The 18,825-nt window shown below is 39.2% G+C and overlaps 3 protein-coding genes across 7 annotated transcripts in view; 2 read left to right on the top strand and 1 right to left on the bottom strand.

Moving 5' to 3' along the window:
• syt7b (synaptotagmin VIIb) overlaps positions 1–2,114 on the bottom strand; it is a 133,850-nt gene extending 131,736 nt beyond the window's left edge. For all 3 annotated transcript variants that reach the window (XM_075458634.1, XM_075458708.1, XM_075458786.1), the window contains exon 1: positions 1,687–2,114. In XM_075458634.1, the coding sequence (XP_075314749.1) occupies positions 1,687–1,735 (49 nt within the window). In that variant the 5' untranslated portion in view covers positions 1,736–2,114. The remainder of the gene's footprint in view (positions 1–1,686) is intronic.
• A 2,626-nt stretch (positions 2,115–4,740) lies between these two features.
• On the top strand, positions 4,741–7,729 carry saa (serum amyloid A). The gene is made up of 4 exons (XM_075470990.1): positions 4,741–4,770; positions 6,933–7,032; positions 7,191–7,329; positions 7,546–7,729. The coding sequence occupies exons 2-4, from the start codon at positions 6,945–6,947 to the stop codon at positions 7,682–7,684; spliced, it is 366 nt and encodes a 121-aa protein (XP_075327105.1). The 5' UTR covers positions 4,741–4,770; positions 6,933–6,944; the 3' UTR covers positions 7,685–7,729.
• Positions 7,730–9,443: 1,714 nt separating this feature from the next.
• apba2b (amyloid beta (A4) precursor protein-binding, family A, member 2b) overlaps positions 9,444–18,825 on the top strand; it is a 63,113-nt gene continuing 53,731 nt past the window's right edge. The window contains exon 1 of one of the 3 annotated variants that reach the window (XM_075458231.1): positions 9,444–9,593. The gene's annotated coding sequence lies outside the window, so the exon portion shown is untranslated. Of the gene's footprint in view, positions 9,594–9,664; positions 9,765–18,825 lie in introns of those variants that run through there. The other 2 variants (XM_075458514.1, XM_075458380.1) reach the window with 2 other exon arrangements.

Here is an 18,825-nt window from a genome sequence, read left to right as displayed (position 1 = left end):
TATTTTGCTGCCTTTTACTTGCAATCTATAAAATTATTACAAGCAAACTAGTTTATTTCAGTTCATTGTTTCATGTCATACAGCATGAAAACACAATGTGCAATGTTGTGTTTTATTAGATTTCTGTGTGTTTCTTTCAAGCGCATTCCAATTGACTTTCAGATATATAGAAATCAACACACACAATCACGATTCCATGACTTCAGAGGATATTCATTTGATATAACGTTAGTATCCTGCAGACTTATTCCAACACCAAGCATAATTTTTGCTTCCCCCTGCCCTAATCTTAACGTAAACCTTACCTTTAAGTCCTCAAAAATACAATGAATTTGATAACTTATATGAGAGACAGGTCCCCGCACTGGGAGCAGACTCATCTTTCTAAAGCATATGTAATAAAAGAACACACAGACTGTCATGCGCGCAGACACGCCTGTCATCACAAATTAATTTTTAGTCGTAGGTGGTGACTCGTCTTTTGTCCCTGGTGAACCCATTTCTGGCAAAGAGGTCGGAAGACATTTCTGATGGGGGCTGATACAGTGTGCCACTGTGCAGGGCACCACTCAACACATGGGGAACTCCTCACCAAACAGCATGGTTGCAGCTGGTAGAAAACAAAGATATTAGCCTCCCATAAAGCTTGACAGTTGCATGTAAAAAAATAAATGATATATGGCATCATTATCGTCATGATGCTGGGTTGTGAGAGAATAAGAGTTTATAGTATTTATAGGTACATATGAAACACTTCTCGTGTGGTACGGCACTCTCAGTGTTTTAACTGAAAGAAAATGATAAAGGACCAGATGTGTTCTGCCGATGTCTCACAAATTTTAGGTCATATAATCGCTTTTCCTGCTTTTACTGTGGGACAATGCAAAGACAGATCAGGTGGTAGTTGTGCTGTGCATACTGCATGTCAGACCCTAAAATAAATCTCAACTTACACAGAGTGGGTGTGGTGGACACAAGAGAAGTCCTATTGGTGATTATTTAACAGTGCATAATAAGAGTCAGGCTGCGTCATGCCGACAGTCATTCAGGAGCAAATCTTCCCCAGCATCAGGTGTTAGTCAGTGACCTCGACCTCAGTTCAAAGCCACAGAGTAAAATGATCCTGTGTGGCCCCTTCAAAGCCAACAAAGGCTATCGTTACTTATCATGATGGAGGGGTTTGTGTCATTACAAACCGTCTGCTCTCTAATTCTCACCCCCCCGATCACAACGGAGGGCACACATTCGTGGCGTCTCAGTTGCAGACAACAACCCAAACATCTCGAAGCTGCACAAACACGCAGAGGCTGCTCATCAATATGACCTTGTGCGTTTATGCTCAGGTCACCTCGTGCGAAAACGACCGCGGACGCGAGCTTTCACAGTAGATCCAAACCGAGCACAACAAGTGCTCAAGCGGCGGTCTCACAGACACTCACTATCCTGCCACCTTGAGTGGATGCAACACCCCTTCTCTCTGGCATTTCAGTGCGTTTTGGTGAAATGCATTGGGGCAATAACAGAGCATCACAGCAGTTACCATTAGCTTGTTGGAATGACCCCAAGCACATACTTCACATCAACATGACACACTCAAGGGCATCTGGAAACCAACGCGAGAGCTTTGCATTTAGCAGAGAGCTTGGGATAAAATTATCCGCCGATCGTCTCAAATCTTTTGCTCACCTTTGCTGCTGTCTTCTTCTCTGTTGAGATGCATGACTCCTCTTACCATGTACTCATTTAGACTGTCTTGCTCTTGTAGCAAAGCTGTGCGCTTCTCCAAAGAGTTTTCGGAATAAACTCTTATTCCAATTTATTTTTGCTCCTTTGCCCGCTTAATGTCTTGTTTGACTGGCACGCATAGACGCGCCTGCACTTGTGCGTCCTCCTCACCTCCTTCTCGTGTTGGAGCAGGTAGCCTAGGTGATGTTAGGAGTCTATGTTTTGGCTCTATCACTTTCTCTGTGTGTCTGTATTGTCTAAGCCCACAGTCGCTGACACGGTTGGTCGCAGGAAAAAAAGGTTTAAGGGAGGAGACGGCAGGCAGACGGGCGGGGTGACGTGAAACAAGTCGGTAGGAGGTCGTCTACTCTGAGCTGAGGCGAAGAATCCGCGCGCACTCAGTGCTGCTGACCGTTTCATCAAAGGTCCTTTTCACAGCACACCGAGGCGTTCCCTTCCAGCTCCACAATGAGCAGCTTGTGATGGCATCTCAGCCGATATAAAGTAGAATGCCTATCCATTATATTTTTAACACAAGCCATTGTGGCTCGTAATTACAAAAACAGAAAAGAAGCATGCGCCTGAAGAGTTGTCTGTTACACTTTTTCGGTAACAGAGAGCAGATGAAAACTGAAGTATTAAATGACAGGACTCTATTTTCAGACCTCACCATCCTCCTACTGGTGGCTGTTTACTACGGGATCAACAATCAATGCTTCGTGTGATCATTTCTGCCAGGGTGCCTTTTACGCACAACCTGCCGAAGTTGTAGTTTACGTTTTATCTGTCGCTCACGTGTCAGGCCTCTATCATGCGTTTCCTTCGAGTCAGTGTCACGAGCAGCCTGCGCGCTTTCACTGTTATCATCATGCCATTTCAGCCAATAGGCCCACACAGTCGATAAGGAGCATTTACTCACCGTTCACGTTCGCCCCGAGCCACGCATGTTGCTCGGCTCACTGGCGGTCTCTAGTGTTACTCATAAATCAGTAGCGGTCCTCTTTGGTGCTGAGACGGACCTCAATATAGTCCGTTATTAGAAGGTTGTTGGATATTTAAGTAAGTTCAGGGTCAGTGTTAATGTTTTTTTATATCGTTGTCATTAGATTAGCAGTAAAAGGGTCTAGGAAAACCATTGTCAAAAGTTAAATGTGGAGTCAAAACACATTTTTGTGGCAATTTACAAAGATAATCCACGGTTCAAAATATGTTGAATTATCAGCTGCACGTAAATTGTTAACTTGATAGCTCAGATTTATTATTTATTTTGGTTACAGTGAATTTGAAAATATTTACAAAGATACGCCACAGGCGAGATAGACTGCATTGTTTGTTTGATGCACTGAACAACTTTTTGCAGGTTTTTGGTTATTTTTGCTTCCACAGCACATTCAGACAACTCATTTCACTGAAACGTAAGATGTGTTTCCCACGAGTCTGAAATCATTTCAGACTCGTGGGAAACACATCTTACGTTTGTTTCACTGCACATGCATCATTGGTTTTCTATTTCATTAGATGAGGCCTTATTTGCTTAACCAAACATAATATTTCAAAGAAGTTGCACACAACGATTGTTTTAATATAACTAAAAAAAACTAAAATTTGTTTTTGAGGGTTTTATGTGCACATCTACTCAGATGTCTTTATCTTGTTTCTAACTTCATTCCATTACCTCATACATCTTTAATGTCTTCACATCACAACATCAATGCAGTTACAAGGATTAATCTTTATGGAAAAGTAGACTACATACATTTCTTGTAAAGCTTAAAACTTATATATCTTAATTGTTCTCCACTCATACTCACTCCTAGGTACAATTTAGGATCACCGATTAACTTTACATGCATGGTTTTGGATGCTGGGACGAAGCTGGAGTAAATGGAGATAACATACAAAATCCACAGAGAAAGGATTTAATGCAGGAACCCTCTTGCTGTGAGATGACAGTGCTAACCACCATGCTGATGTGCAGCCCTTTTGGACATCATGTATACCAAAATCTGTTTTCTTTACTGGAATATATTTGTAACACACACAAAAATAAATTAATAACATGCATAATGGTACTTTGTACATGCAGGATTCCATTTTCTCTGAATGCTTTTATTATTTTACCAAATTATATCATTTTCTTTCTCCCTAATCAGCAGCCTGTTATATGCATGAGCCTCCACTTAAATAAAACACTAACGTACATACAGCTAATGCTGTAGGAAGACACCAACTTCCTGCCTAAACTAACACAACTTGTCTCAAGGTCACATCACACTCCTGTTGCTGGTGAAATTAATTCAAAATTCTGTATTCACTCATTGTTTTTCTATAGGATTTGTTTACTGTGCTCATCTTCTTTTGTTTATGACCACCATGACAGCTCTTACTTGTCATACAGCATTTTACAAAAAACTTTTGAGGTGCACTTGTTTAAATGGCCAGCATTGAACATCACTACATTTTTTTTTTCCCCAGTGATGCCAGAGAGTGGGTACAAGAAGAACATGGGTTACATTACTGAGGACACTGAAGCCAATCAGCAGGCAAATCACTGGGGATGAGAAGGAGGAGATCCCAACTATAAAAGGCCAGCGGGTCCTCCTGATAAACACTAAGAAAGCCACTGACTCTGATAAAACCAGTCATGTCCTGTGGTTTTTGACGTTATGCTTTGTTAAGATCTTCTGGTCAGTCCTGGTTTACTTGTATTCATGTAACAAGGGTTAATTTGACTTGTGTATAATTCCACAAAATTGTTGTTTTAATTGTTTTTATGACATTTATAAGATTAGTCAGGTGGAACTTTCGTTTTCGTTTACTATTTCTGTACGTTCTTTTATGGGGGAGCAACTTTTGTGACAAAAGATACGGTCCCGCCAAAACTCTTCCTCTCTTTTGTGATGTTCGTGAGGAAAGGTGAGCTCCCATTTTGTCACTTAAATATGTGTCATTTTATTTTGTCTATGTTGCTCCATATTTCACTTATTTGTGCTATTGTTTGCGTCATTGTAATTGCGCTCTCTTTTGTGATGTTCGTGAGGAAAGGTTGGAAAATAAAAAAAAAAACCTTCGAAAGAGCAGCAGTGTGGTCTCCATCTATTAACCATTAAAAACACAACGCAGAGGTTTCATACCGGTTACATTCATTCATTTTTGTAAGTTACCTATCCCCGTTTTAGATTGAATTAGCCTCGTTTCTGTATTCTAGTCAGCTTTATTTTGTCTGTTTGTTGGATAGTTTTGCTTTCTATTTCATTCCAGAAGACCCTTTGGACATTCTGTTGTGTTTGTAGTTTTTGTTTTTGGGTCAGAGTTTTGTCTTTGGTCGCCTGTTCTTCTGTTACTGCCTGCAATCTGCCCCAGCTGTCCTGAGTTAACCTTTCTATTAATTATTCACACAGTCAGAGTTGGTTTGTTTAATTAAAATTGATCCCAAGTTTTGATAAAAAAAAAAGACTTCCTCAAAAGATATCAGACAACCAAGAGCCCTTTATACTTTAGAAAGGGCTCTTGGTTTACAGAAAATCGAAAGGGCTATTTTCTATTTTTACAGAAAATAGAAAGGAGCGCTGGACTGAATGCTTCTAATGGATTAGGAAACTGTTTGATGAAACATTTGAATATTCAGACAAAGAAGATAATAACTGTCTTGGACTCACGCAGCATTTAGCTGCTCGGGAGAGCTCAGCTGTCATAGAAAATATGTATGATGTTTTTTACACTGAGTAGGCCTTCATGTCTCATGGCATGGCATACTTCCTTTAACACCAAAATTGGAAATGATTAGATTAATTTATTCAGTTATTAATGATTAATTATTTCTAATGCACATGAACAGGGTTTCAAGTACTGACACGGAGATATTCAAGGTCCTAACTTAGGGTTAATGTTATTTTTTAAATAACTACATAAATAAAGTTGGTAGACTTTATCAACAATCTGATATTTGCTATGTGACTAAAGGTCAGTACACTGTCAAAGCAAATATAAGGTTTCAGCAGTTTGAACTTTTCTGTGAAGTTGCAAGTATGGAATTTCCCACTCAGTAACTAATCCATCATACAACGTTTCTTTTATAATTGCAGTGAATCAGTTCAATGTTAAACCTACGATTTACTCTTCATGATAACAGTTGATGTGTATTTCATTAAGAAAGACTACAGAAAACAGCCATCACTTCCTCGTCAGGAGCTCATGTCACGAAAAAAAAAAAATCCCCATTTAACTATATTCTAATTGTCTTTGTATTGTGAAGAAGCTTTCTGCTTTGCCCATGGCTTCGTAAAAACCTACAGATGTGTTCATGAACTTAATTCCCTAGTGTAATCTTGAGGTAATGCATTACTCACATTGTCATAGCACAGGAAAATGGGTTGTGTCAGTTATTAAGCCTTCAACCTAGCTTGGTCCAGACCTCTCAATCTGTCCACTCATCTAGTTGACAGTGTTGTCTAATATCTGGCAACCTCAGCGCTTTTTTAACTGGAAAATTTCCATTTCAGCAACGTATACCCTCATTATTTCTGTGAAGATTTTACCAACGTTAAAAATGTGCCAGAAATATAAATCATGAGTCGTGGCAGAGACGGAAATTAGGTCAGTTTTGGCACAAAGACGAACGTACATGCTTTCTGAGAAGTTGTGGTTTGTCACTAAATCATGCTTTTTTGTTCATTTCTTTAACCTTTATTTAAACAGTTAAACTCATTGACCCAGAACTCATTCTCAAGAGAAACCTGTTTCAAACAAACATGGAATAAAACAGATTAGTACCTATATCTTATGCAGTAACAACTCGTAGTTTGCTAATCATGACGGACCGAGTACAATGGAGAGTAAAATATTCTTCTTAATTTTCCTAACTGAAGAGCATTTTTTATTCTCCAAAATCCCTTTTAGGATGTTTAAATAACAGTTAAAGTTATGACGACCATTAGAATCTGATCCTGATGACTTGCAACAAAACTGTTGTGGTCCAGCTTTGTCCGTCGCTGCGTTGCACAACTGGGGAATGTCCTCAGTGTGTTAACCTGATATTTCACATCTATGTTCGGTGGAGTATAAAAGATGAGTAGTCCTCACTGGTAAGTTATTCTCCTGGGATTTGCTCTAAACTCTGCAGACTGACACGTAAGTTCAGATTTTTATAAATGTACAATATACATATAACTGTCTCACTGTAACATTGTTAATATTTTTTCTTTTAGACATCTGTAACCATGAAGCTGCTCCTGACAGGCATTGTTCTGATTTTAATTGTGAAAACTGAAGCTCAGTGGTACAAGTTTCCTATTGAAGCTGCACAAGGTAATAAACACAATGCCTTTTTAAGTCTTAATTCTTGTTTGTGTTTTTTTCATGTCACACATAACTGTACTATGTATAACAAGGGTTACATCTTCTATCTCTGGATATGTTTTTGCTATTTTTGACTAAATTTTGCCTTCTGCTGTCTCCCTGATCAGGAGCCTATGATATGGCACACGCGTATAATGACATGAGGGATGCCAACTGGAAAAACTCTGACAAATACTTTCATGCCAGAGGAAACTATGATGCTGCGCAGAGAGGAGCAGGAGGCCGATGGGCTGCTGAGATCATCAGGTAAAGAGCAAACAAACAGTAATTGCTAACAAAGTAATTACAGACCAAACAATAACGTATAGTCAGAACCATTGATTAAGTTCACACTAACGCTGTCTTGCTAAATTTAGCTTTGTCTGCATGCAACTTGGGCCCTTTACAATAATTTACAAATTGCTCTATGAAGGTCGTCATTTGTTGCTGTAGAGAATTACTGTGTATTACTTTTTGTTTCAGTGATACAAGAGAGTGGGTGCAAGGAAGCATGGGTCATGGTGCCGAGGACACTGAGGCTGATCAGAAGGCAAATCGTTGGGGGCGAGATGGAGGAGATCCCAACATATACAGGCCAGCGGGTCTTCCTGGTGAATACTAAAGTTTAAAGCTGTTGATTTGTAATAAATCGATTGAGACATTATGACATTATTGACTCTATGGTGATTTGAATGATGAAAACTTACTATATGTGTTTTGTGTTGTCACGTGATTGTATTCTATTGTAACTTTCTTAGTTATTGTTGCCATACTTCTCTCACTATTTGCTTTTTAACCTCCAGAGGTCATCTAATAAAATCAATCTCTGAGAAAAAAATTAAGGTAGAGATAATTACAAGTTGCAACCAGAGCTGTACACATTTTGAATGAAAAGTACAAATTAGTCACACACAAAAAAAAAACTAAATACAGAGGAATAATGAACAAATATGTGATTTAATGATTTAACTGATTCTAAAAATAATAATCAATAAGAAAAAAGAACCATTTATCTGCTGCTGACATAAAGTTGCTTTACAAAGGGATAAAGTCTGCTTTTCTGTGATTTTTAAAGATTTTCTTCAGGAAAAATCAGCTGTAATACTGAAACATGACCACACGGTGGCAGTGCTGGCCTAAACCCAGATTCATAAATTACAGAGATTCAGCAGGAATCTTCCTCTTTGGTTTGAAATTACCTGCATGTTTCTATGAAAACAAATTACTGACACAATAAAACTAAAGGTTAATCCATTTTAACAGTATAGTTTGTAGCATAGATAATAGAAGGATCCTTCAAATAAACGATGGCATCTTTGTTGAAAATGAATAAAAATTTTATTGAACTACTTTCAACCTAAAAGGCTAGATTAATCCAAAAGTAGCCCCCAGATTAACAGTGTGTTCATGACAGCACAGGAAAGTTTTCAGATCAGCTGAATGAATGAAAGCCGTGTGTGTTGAGGCATATAAGATGGGCCTATTAAGCCTTTAAAGTCTTTTTTACTTGATAAAGAACTTGCTCAACACTTCTGATTACAATGTCCAATTTGTCACATGTTTTCAGTGGATGATGGGTGTGAACTGCTGGCTTCCATTTTAACACATGTGGTCTTCTACTTCTGAGTCGGGTTGTTATACTATGTGGTGGTTTAGCCTTTTCTTGATGAAATAAGGAAGCACCTCACTGAAAAGGATTTCAGTGCATAAGAGTTTCTCATGCCATCAGCACAACTGACTCAGTGTTAATGATTTTTTGAAAATATTTGAAAGTTTGATTTATATGACACCAAGACAGTTTTTCACGTTGCCCTCAGTCAAGCAAAGTGAGCCCGGGCCCAAGTTAGCCGCTGATATTTCTGGAATTTAGAATTTTATGACACCATTATGTGATGATGAAATCCTCAAACTCTTTATGATTGTAGGGGTGAGAAATTTCATACGTTTGAACTATTTGCAACCAACTGCTTGTTGACTGGTAAACATATCTTTTATCTTAGCATAGTAAATCTTTTCTAAAGACATAGTTTTGAGCAATTTCATTTGGAAACTGGTTGTTTTTTCTTTTAACTATCCCCCCCCCCCCCCCCCCCCCCAGTTTATCCAATTGTTTTCCATTGTTAAGTATTTCTTCAGTTTTGTTAGTCCAAACAGTGGTGTCTGCCTGCTGTTTTCTGTAAGTCATGTCGTTTAATGTTTGAATTGTTTCTTGAATCCTTTTGGGTGTCTGTTTTCAGCAGTGAGCTTCTGTATTTTTGTCCGTACTATAAATTGGCCGAGTTAACGGATTACTGTTGGTGTAAGTAATTCGGTCGAGCTCGCGCTGCTCGGGTGGGGTACCAGGCTGTGTTTTTATCCACCAGACAACTGCAGTGGGCACGTTTTACGTTATGCTCGTTCCGGGGCGTCGTCGTCAGGCACTCCGTACGCTGGCTGTCGTTGAAACACACAGTGATGCGCTACCAGCCAACCAGCCCCATCCCTGGCTAATCTAAAAAGGAGGCGACTCGACAACATATGATATTCTTCAGGTAAGGCATCGTTTTTTTAAAGTTTACAATTGAAGCCGGGTAACCATCAGAGAGCACCGCTGAAACCCTCTGTGACCACTATGTATGAAGTCGTCTTTCTTCGAGGCATCCAGAGGACAGCGGATGGATGCTGATCGCTTAGCCTGTGGGTTTGCCCTCAGCATCGGGGCGGTGAGCTTTGACGGAAAAATTCTCTTGCTCCCGAAGTCTTTCGCGTTGCTCATACTGCATGCATTCATTGGCGAACTCAGTTTGAAGGTAGACTCTTTCGTTTGGAAGTCTGTTCACACCTAACGCCTCAGTTATCGGTGATTCATCCATGCGCATCCCAGTCTACGCCTGAAATAATCGATTTTTAGTTAGGCTATATTGCGAATAGGCCTTAAATATTTGATATCATAGCAAGGTCATTAATTTTAAGGTGGTCTAACTGGTTCAAATCTCCCCGACCATCATTGCATTAAACAGCACCTCAGGCAGGTGCCAGCTCCTCTAAGTTATCCTCCTGTAAATGGCTTATTCAACCATTACATCCTCTTATTTAACTCAGAATGCAGCTCATATTACCTCACACTTCTCAAACAGTTGACTCACATATTCAATGAGATTGTCATAAGGAATAAAGGCTAAACATAGTGAGGTGTACAACTTCCCCGCATCTCTTCCATCTCCTCTGCTGGAAATACATGTTCAGGCTATGAAGACCTACACCCTGTGTTAGGCATGAATCTATCTGAGCCCTGTGTTTGATGATGGATTTGTTTATCTTTCAGTCCTAGCCCCAGGGAAGGACAGTTGCTGACAGGCATTGTGTCTGGATGTTCTTTGTTCAGAGGGAGCACAGAACAGAGTACGCTTTGTATCACACAGTCCTTAGCATCTGTCTTCATCCAGTCATGCAGAATGTATTTTAGTACCATTTTAGTACCAATGCATTTTGTCCCCTCGGGTTGTCTAATGCCACAGAGCCAGTCTTGTTTTGTTGGCTTGTCTTATTAATCTTAAGTGCTAACCTACAGAAGAATACGTTACATTAAGACATGTGGGAACAATAACAGTTTTGTAAAGCATACAGGTTTGAATTGACATCTTCTTGACTCACCATGGTGGAGTTTGTGGATGTAAATATGTTATTTTCCTTCTAAAATGAAATCAAAAGTGAACATTTAGATGTCGCTGGCAGTACAGGGGTTCCTTAATCCTTAATCCACTCACAAACAGTACAATAACTCACATCGTGACCTTTAACATTGGCCTGCTAATGTTCATGTGTTTGTTGATACTAATGAGCAGGCAAGAGAAATTAGATAGAGCTGTTAAAACACTGATTGATTTAATTTAAAATGACTTCTTATCGGGATTTGGCAAAAACTGGGTTTTAAATAATACAAACATCCAATTGAGCAGAACTCTAGTAAATTTCAAAAGTTTATATATGTAAAGAGAGACGTGCTCTGAATTGTTTAGACAAAAAACTACATTTTTCGCTGCTAAATTTAGCCATCTCATGATGGCTCTGGCTAAAATTGAACTTCTCCTCTTCTGAGAACTTGTGAAAAATGGAATCGAGTTTCTGTCCGTGCTATGAGGACTTCAGGAGGTGTAAATAGTCTTGGCCATAAGAATTCAGAGCTTGCATTTCTGATGCATTGTGTTTAAAGGTATCCATTCTTCTTGTGCAGTGCCATGACACATTTTAATGCTAAAATGGTGTCTTAAAAGTAATTAAGCCATGTCATTAAACTAAATCGAGCTCTCTTCAGGGTGACCCTCAACTGTCTTCAATGAGCTGGGTTACTCCGATCTAAAAGGCAAAGGTTTTAAAAGTTAAGTCTTTACAAGAGTGAGTTGAAGGTTAGATTCAAAACTTAAAAAACTTAATGGAGGTTTAAAAAAATAGATTTTGATGTTTTAGAGTTCGGTTTATTATGTGGCACGAGATCATTTACAGTTTAATCGTAATTTAATGTTTTTGTTTGTTTGTTTTTTGTGCTCTCAAACCATGTTGAATTTCTGACAAGAACAAAGGTGATATAATGTGGATTTATAATCTGTAAACTGTGTGAGAAAGAAGGATGGGTGCAGACAGAGGACAATGATGCACGGCTTAACAAGGAAGTTATGGGCCTCAGGTGAGCAACAAACCTAAAAGAATACAGTATACCTGGAGCTCATATGTCAAATTTTCCTTATTGTCTCCTCTTTCGCCTTTATTGTACTGTAAGTCAGTCCTCACTTTACACTGCAGTTTCACCCACTTTTGGCGCTTTTCCACTAGCTCGCTTCGGCTCGGCTCGGCGTGCTATTGCGTGTTTCCACTAGCACGGAGTACCTGCAACCGGGTAGATTTTCCGTATCACCTAGTCTCTCCGTAACCTTGGGTGGCTTTCAGTGCAGCACCTGCAACACCCTGCAGCTGGGGTCTCGCTCATTCTGCAGTTACAGGTTACTAGACTGGACTCCTGGGATGGCGGCAGCCCATTGCTGGTCATTCTCATCAGAAATCATGTAATAGTAAAGTTTTTTCCCGGGTTAAAAATGTTGAAGTGGCAACTTATTGCTGGGCGGTTGCCTATCCGTTAATGATTGGCAGGGAAAACCGCAACCTACAAGTACTACAGTGTGTTACCTGTGACAGAGTATACTTATCTAACCCATATCACAATCTTTTGAAAATCAAAACCTAAGGAAGTGCATTCATTCTAACCATGTACTTTTAACTCCTAACCATAACCACTAACAGGTGAGCGCAAAGTAGAGAAGTGAGGAACTGCAAACGGGATGGAAATAGAAAAGTGAAAAGGGCTGTAGAGAACATGGATGAATTTTGGCCTATTCATGCTTGTTTGAATATCAGCAGAGCAACACCATGCACCACCTTTAAGATGGGTGCAAAGGGTTTTACATTGACATTTAGGAAGACGTCTCGGGGAATGACATCATGATGCAGCAACACCTGGAAGTCGTGTAGCGAGAGTATGGTATGTTGAACATATGCACAGTTATGTAAGCTGCATCTTCATATAGACAAAGGGAATTGAGAGCAGAAATGGCAATCATGCTGCACTTTGGGAGCCATTTTTTGTGTAACTGCAACTTTTTTGCTGTGTGCCTGTGATTTGTTACTCGTGACCCAGTCAAATCTTTAGGTTCAGATAAACAGCTATTTAATTTCAGCAGAAATGAATGATCCATCATCGATTACATATCATTTGTTTACCTAAGACTTGCTCAACCTCAGATTTCACATACATTAACATTTTTTACTCATCCATTATATTTTTGTGGATGGTGTTACAATATGAATCAAATAATATGCATATGATAATAGGTATTATGTAATATGTAATATAATATGTCAAATATAGGAGCTGTGAATGTTCAGCGTACAATTGTGCAGCGTTGCTGCAGTTGAGTAGTGTTTTTCCAAATACACCAGCAGCTGGCTATCTCTGCCCATAGTGAGTCCGCTATATTGTGAACACTGTACCGTGCACAGTCTGAACACAGCCAGGTCTTTGTTTCGCTTCTTGCCAAAAATCAAATCCAGTCTGTCCACTCTGATGGATAAACTTAATTCTGCAACCACAGGAGAGTTTAGGCACTTCTACATTGGCTTAACTTCAAGATTGGAGGGTGTTTCCTTATCTTTTATGCGGTGTATAGGCTGATATAATTTGTTTTAGATTGTTTCTTAAAACTGAAATTACACTGTGAATCAGAGAGCATCCCCGTATTTTATATCGTCGTGGGTGCGTTCATTGTCGTCGTATCGGTATTAGTTGTTCAATTGTGCAGGATTGATCTATCAGTAACGTCACTGGTATAGTTAGTCTCTCCTCGTTGCTCATCTTTACAAGCTGCTGTTTAAGAAAGGGATGGGACACATGATTTTAAACTGATATGTGTCTGACTTTTTGTTCGGTGCCTACATAAACCTACCAAACCCAACAAAACAAAAAGCAACAATAACGACCTGATTGTCAGTCACTCTGTTTTTTTGTTTGACTTAGTTAAGCAAAAAAAAAAAAATCTGAATATTCTTTACTATTTAAAAAAAATCTGATTTAGTGGACTGAGCCCCCTTCGCAGAGCTTTGGGAATCATGCCAACCTTAAATTAGATTTAAACAAAGGAGAAAACAGTCAACTTTAATGTTCAACATTGAGAAAAGAAATTGAGAACAATTGAGATGAGGGTGGATCATCAGAAATGACAGTAAATGACAATCATCAACAGCGTTTTTCCTTTTTTTTTTTTTAGCAAAATTTGAATCCGGTGCTCATGACATCGTAGATGGCTGATGAGTTCACACTTTTAAAAAGTTTGAGCAGTCTGTTACTTTAAACCGTCGCCACATGCGATCAAGGACATAACTCGCCATGCCTTCTCTGTAAAAAATGCAAGGCTGTAAACTCTTTACATTAATTTATCATGAGGCAGTTAAGTCGGCCTCTTTGGCCCTTCGGCTCTTAACGTTGGCTTTAATCAGACACACAAATATGACAGTCCCTGTCACACCTGTTGTTTTTTTTAAGTTGCCCCAGATTCCTTTGATTTTGGAGGCTGGTTATACAGTCCTACATCGGTTGACCAGCATTTGCGGTCAAAGTCCCTAAACTCTGGAGCAAGCCACGTGATGAGATCAGAGCAGCGGACTCTTCTTTTAAATCTTGAAACACTCTTTCAGTGGAGAACCTCTCCTGATTTTACCCAATTTCTCTGATTTTGTCTTTACTGGTAAATTGCCTTGTATTGATTTGGTTATTTAGTGTATTTGTAGCTGAGTTGACTTTTGACTCAGGGATAGGCAGGCCAAATTTGCAAAAATCCCAGCCACAATCTGTGATCAGTCAGGGATGGGTAAAGAGGAATCGTTTGAATGTTTATCGTTCCATCATTTGTCACCGTCCTTAAATTGTGAGCCTGTCATTGCAAGTCAAGTCGAGTCAAATTGATTTCTAAGCAAGTTTAAGAACAACATCAACGTCGGTTTTAATGTGTGCCAAAGCGCTGCACAATTTGCACCTCGGGGCAACCAGAAACATCTGATCAGGTCCCAGAGATAGGAAAAGGATAACCCACTGAAACACTTAAAACAAACAGTAAGATCTTAAAATCCTCATTGCACATTTCCATTGTTTGGTTTTTGTTTTTCCTGACAAAGCTCTGCAATGTTGTTGCTGCTGTATAGACCGTGTTCAAGGTTGAATGCAGTTGTTCGACTTTATTTGCAGAAAAATAGAGGGAAAATCCCCATAACGTATAAATGATAAAACAACAAGCCAGATCTAATGCATTGTTTATCGTTTTTGTTTGTTTTGCTCCTCCATTTTCCCTGAAGAATCCACTGTGGTTCGAGCAGTCATTCAACAGAGCTCATAAAATGTGTCTTTTTTCGCTTGACATTTTACGGCCCATCTGTGAACCGTACCTTCAAATGATCGATTTCGAAGCAGCGACCGGTTGAGGCATGAAGAGGTTAACGCCAAATGCTGCAGGCTCGAAGGATGTGTTGTTTATACTTTCCCGAGTGTTCAATATAACAGTGCGCTGCCTCAGGTGTGAAGACCAAGGGCACATTGCACTTAAGGTCTTCAAAGCAGACAAGGAATGCTCAAAATCTTTTTGATTGGTGCCTTGATAGACTAAAATCACGTGTATATTTATATTTACAGAGTTATAGCTGCTTTAAATCCTCTTTCACACGTGTGATCATTTTGATTATCATTATCATTATTAAGTTATTCATCCAAAACAGAATTTATGTGAAGAGATCTACTACAGGGCAGTGTTTTTGAGATTAGTAACATAGAAGTATGCTTTTGTGTAAGGCTATTCTTAGTGCAAATGTTACCTTATATAATACTTTATGATCATGTTTCAGATGGCCTTGTAACATTGAAGTCAGACCTATAAAAGGCTCGTCCCTTCAGTCTAACAGCCAACTCCGATTCATAAATCAGCATTTGCACATTAAGATTTGTGAATATAGAACTAAAAAAAATCTAAAAATTCCTGAAAAATGTTATATTCAAACATGCTGCTTCATTTAACAGTTGCTGTATCCCCTATGATTAAGCTTGAATTGAATCCAAATGACAATTCAGAAATAAAAAGACAAATAATTCATTGAGCTCTTGCTGCTTTCTTCTTCGAAAAAATATTAACTTGACAAGTAATTAAAGTGAGACATGTTTCTAGTTTCATAATTAATTAGTGTCAAGATATCTTTTCATTTTGTGGCAAAAACTCTTATGGGAGGATGTTGATGAGATGAGACAAGAGCCTCCTGAACTGACTACACTATTAGGAGCTGAGCTTCTTCTCCTGGAGAATCACTTATTTGACATCAGGTATTTTTTACAGGTGCTCCAAACAACACATGATAGCAACCCATAGGCCATGATAAGTTCAAGAAAAACCAAGGTCAGGTGTCACTAAAGAGCAAGTACTGTCAGTACAACCAGTGTGGAAATGTGGTAAGGTTCATGATTCAGCTGTGCACGAAGAGTGGGTTCCTTCATGGTAAAGCTGAGTTAAATGTATGAATAATGTGCCTGTAAATGAAACATTTTAAATAGATACTCTTTCCCATTACATTGTCATCTGCCTGAATCAGCGAGGTGGGACCCAGGCATCATTTTACCTCTCTTTATGCTATTAGCATTCAAATGAGTCCAAATCAGTTTCACACTGTGTGACTAAATCAGGTCACGTTGGGTGGAAAGCAAAATGGCAAAGGAAAAAAAAAGAACGAAAGAAAGCGTTCTCCCACAGTGCTCGGTGAAAGAGACACCCATTCATGGCTGCATTAATCACGGGTGGCACTGAAGAAAAGAATAGCTGCGAGGCGGCACACAGTTAGAAAAAGGCGAAGAAAGAGAAGCTTTGAAACAGCCTTACTCGTTAACTGGATCTGTCTGCTTCCACTTCTGAATTGGTCAGTGTAACTGCTAACATATAGATTATACATGTATAACGTATACACTCACACTGCTTTTATTTTCCCCTGAATAGTCCATATGGTATTTCTCTGATTGAACTACTTGCTGCAGGTAATTAAAACTACAAAATTACCTGGGTCGAGATGTAAGAGCACCCTCAGAACCAAAAACAGATACTGAATTCACAGTGTGAACAGTGTTTCAAGGTAATGGATAAATTAAGTTTAATATGTAATAATGGATGAGTATCCCTTTAAATGAAGGAAGTAATAAAAGTTCTCATAAGAGAATGTTTAGTTTCAGAGTTTCCTAAATTTTCAGTGTTTCATCTGTTGTGGTGCAGTGCAACACTGTGGTCGAATATAAAACATCCATCCATTCATATTCTAAATCCACTTAATCCAGTTTAGGCTCACAGGGGTGCCTGGAGCCCATTCCAGCTGCCATTGGGGTACAGCCTGGACAGGTCGCCAGTCCATCACAGGGCAGCATTAAACATAGAAACCATAAATATAGCCACGGGCAGCAGTCCAGGGCATTGCGGCAGAATGTTACCACCAAAACAGATTGAAGAGGTCAGTTATCTGTCAGGACGCCATATTCCTTTTAATTATACCATTGGCCTTGATTTCGACTGCTTCAGGTGTAGCCGTTTTCACGAAGATTGATCAATAAATCTCTCATTGATTTTCACATATTACGGTTTTCAGAGAGCATTGTTCTTTTTCTTGTTTTTTTGGAGGTATAATATTTCAATTTTAGTCTGTCCTTCAGCATTTCTTCTGTGAACTTTGGAGTGTGAGTTTGCGTGTGCGCTCTATGCTTGCATGAGCTGACCACCCAGTGTAGGCGAGGCGTCAACAATGGTTGCTTTGCAGTATCAGTCATCCCACAGAGTGATTTCTTTGTATTTTTTGATTTAGTAAATACCAACAAGGAAGATAAAGACGTCCAATATGTGAAAGATGCAACTAGAAAAACCTGGAGTTCTAGCAGAGCTGTGAGTTGGCCTTGCATTTAGGTTGCGTGCGTGGGTTCATACATATATGTGTAACCTTGATATAGTCATTTTACCTTCCCTCCTTGCATTTAGGTTGCGTGCGTGGGTTCATACATATATGTGTAACCTTGATATAGTCATTTTACCTTCCCTCCTGATGGAAGGCTAAGTCATAGGATAAGACCTTCCCTCAGCGGGCTGTCACTTACAATATGTCATCACTTAAGGTTGAGATGCATTTGCGAAGCCAGCTCATTGCTTTTGTTTAAGGACCAGCATGACATTAGCATTTAGATGTGCAGAGATGCTCACCTGCTTCTGTCACTGTTGGAACATGCAGACAAATTCACATCTGGTCGGCCCTATTGCTTTTTTTTTTTTTTTTGCAGTGAGAGATTGAAGCAATTCCACAAAGCAGTTTTGAATAAGATGCAGAGGTAAATGTGTTTCTGCAATGCTGCCTGGACTTGTTATTCAAATGTGATGATCACGTTGGCCTCTGAGCCATTTTTGGGTCGCTGGGCATGGTTTGTTGATTGACAGCACAGATGATAGTTCACCGTTTGTGTGATAAAGCTGAAGGAAAGCAACCAGCTGGGTGTTTTATCTGTAATGTTAGACTTTCTCTGTTGGAAGTGTAGGAAAGAAGGGACCTTGCAGATAAAATCTAAAGTGGAGAGTTATCTCCTCGGCCAAGTCAAGAGAAAAACGTTTTTTTTTTAAAGTTGTGAGCGATTTTTCATGATCAAACTGAGAATAAATCATATCTTGGAAGTTTGTTCTCGGGCGAGACTAGCATCTAGTATCTATCCTTTCCCTTCACAAAGTTGTTTGAATTGTAAGACTTGATGGAGCTAAACGTTGCCTGAAACCCAGATCTTCTGAACTGGACACATGGATGTTGGCTTGTCTGACCACAAACATCATGAAAGGAGCCTTTTAAAATGCTAGAAGTCTTTAGTTGCATCTGTGATGAATTCACACTGATTACCCATGTCTATTCAAATAGATTGCACTGATTTATCATCAAATTGAACACAAGAGGAGTGTGGCGCCTTCCAATACAAATTAGAGCCTTGGTACCATGAACGATCAGGCTCTGCTTGCCTCTGAATTCTGGTTTGTTTCTGTTTGTCTCCCTCAGGTTAAACATGGATTATGTAATAAAACATCAAGGCAGTTTTAATGGTGATATACTTTTTGGAAATTTTCACAAATATATGTAATGGAGATTAAAGAATTTAAAACTGAAATTGTTACGTGCAAAACTATTAAGAGTTCACTT

This window comes from Odontesthes bonariensis, chromosome 1 (genome assembly GCF_027942865.1).
Source record: "Odontesthes bonariensis isolate fOdoBon6 chromosome 1, fOdoBon6.hap1, whole genome shotgun sequence".
Classification (NCBI taxonomy): Eukaryota; Metazoa; Chordata; class Actinopteri; order Atheriniformes; family Atherinopsidae; genus Odontesthes; species Odontesthes bonariensis.
The sequence above is the reverse complement of the archived record's forward strand: the minus strand, read 5'-3'. Positions and strand labels throughout refer to the sequence as shown.

Bases quoted from the DNA above. Each gene is read 5' to 3' on its own strand.
- saa (XM_075470990.1), top strand. From the start codon at position 6,945: ATGAAGCTGCTCCTGACAGGCATTGTTCTGATTTTAATTGTGAAAACT. The intron at 7,033-7,190 runs GTAATAAACACA...CTCCCTGATCAG, and splicing joins TCCTATTGAAGCTGCACAAG to GAGCCTATGATATGGCACAC. The intron at 7,330-7,545 runs GTAAAGAGCAAA...TTTTTGTTTCAG, and splicing joins TGGGCTGCTGAGATCATCAG to TGATACAAGAGAGTGGGTGC.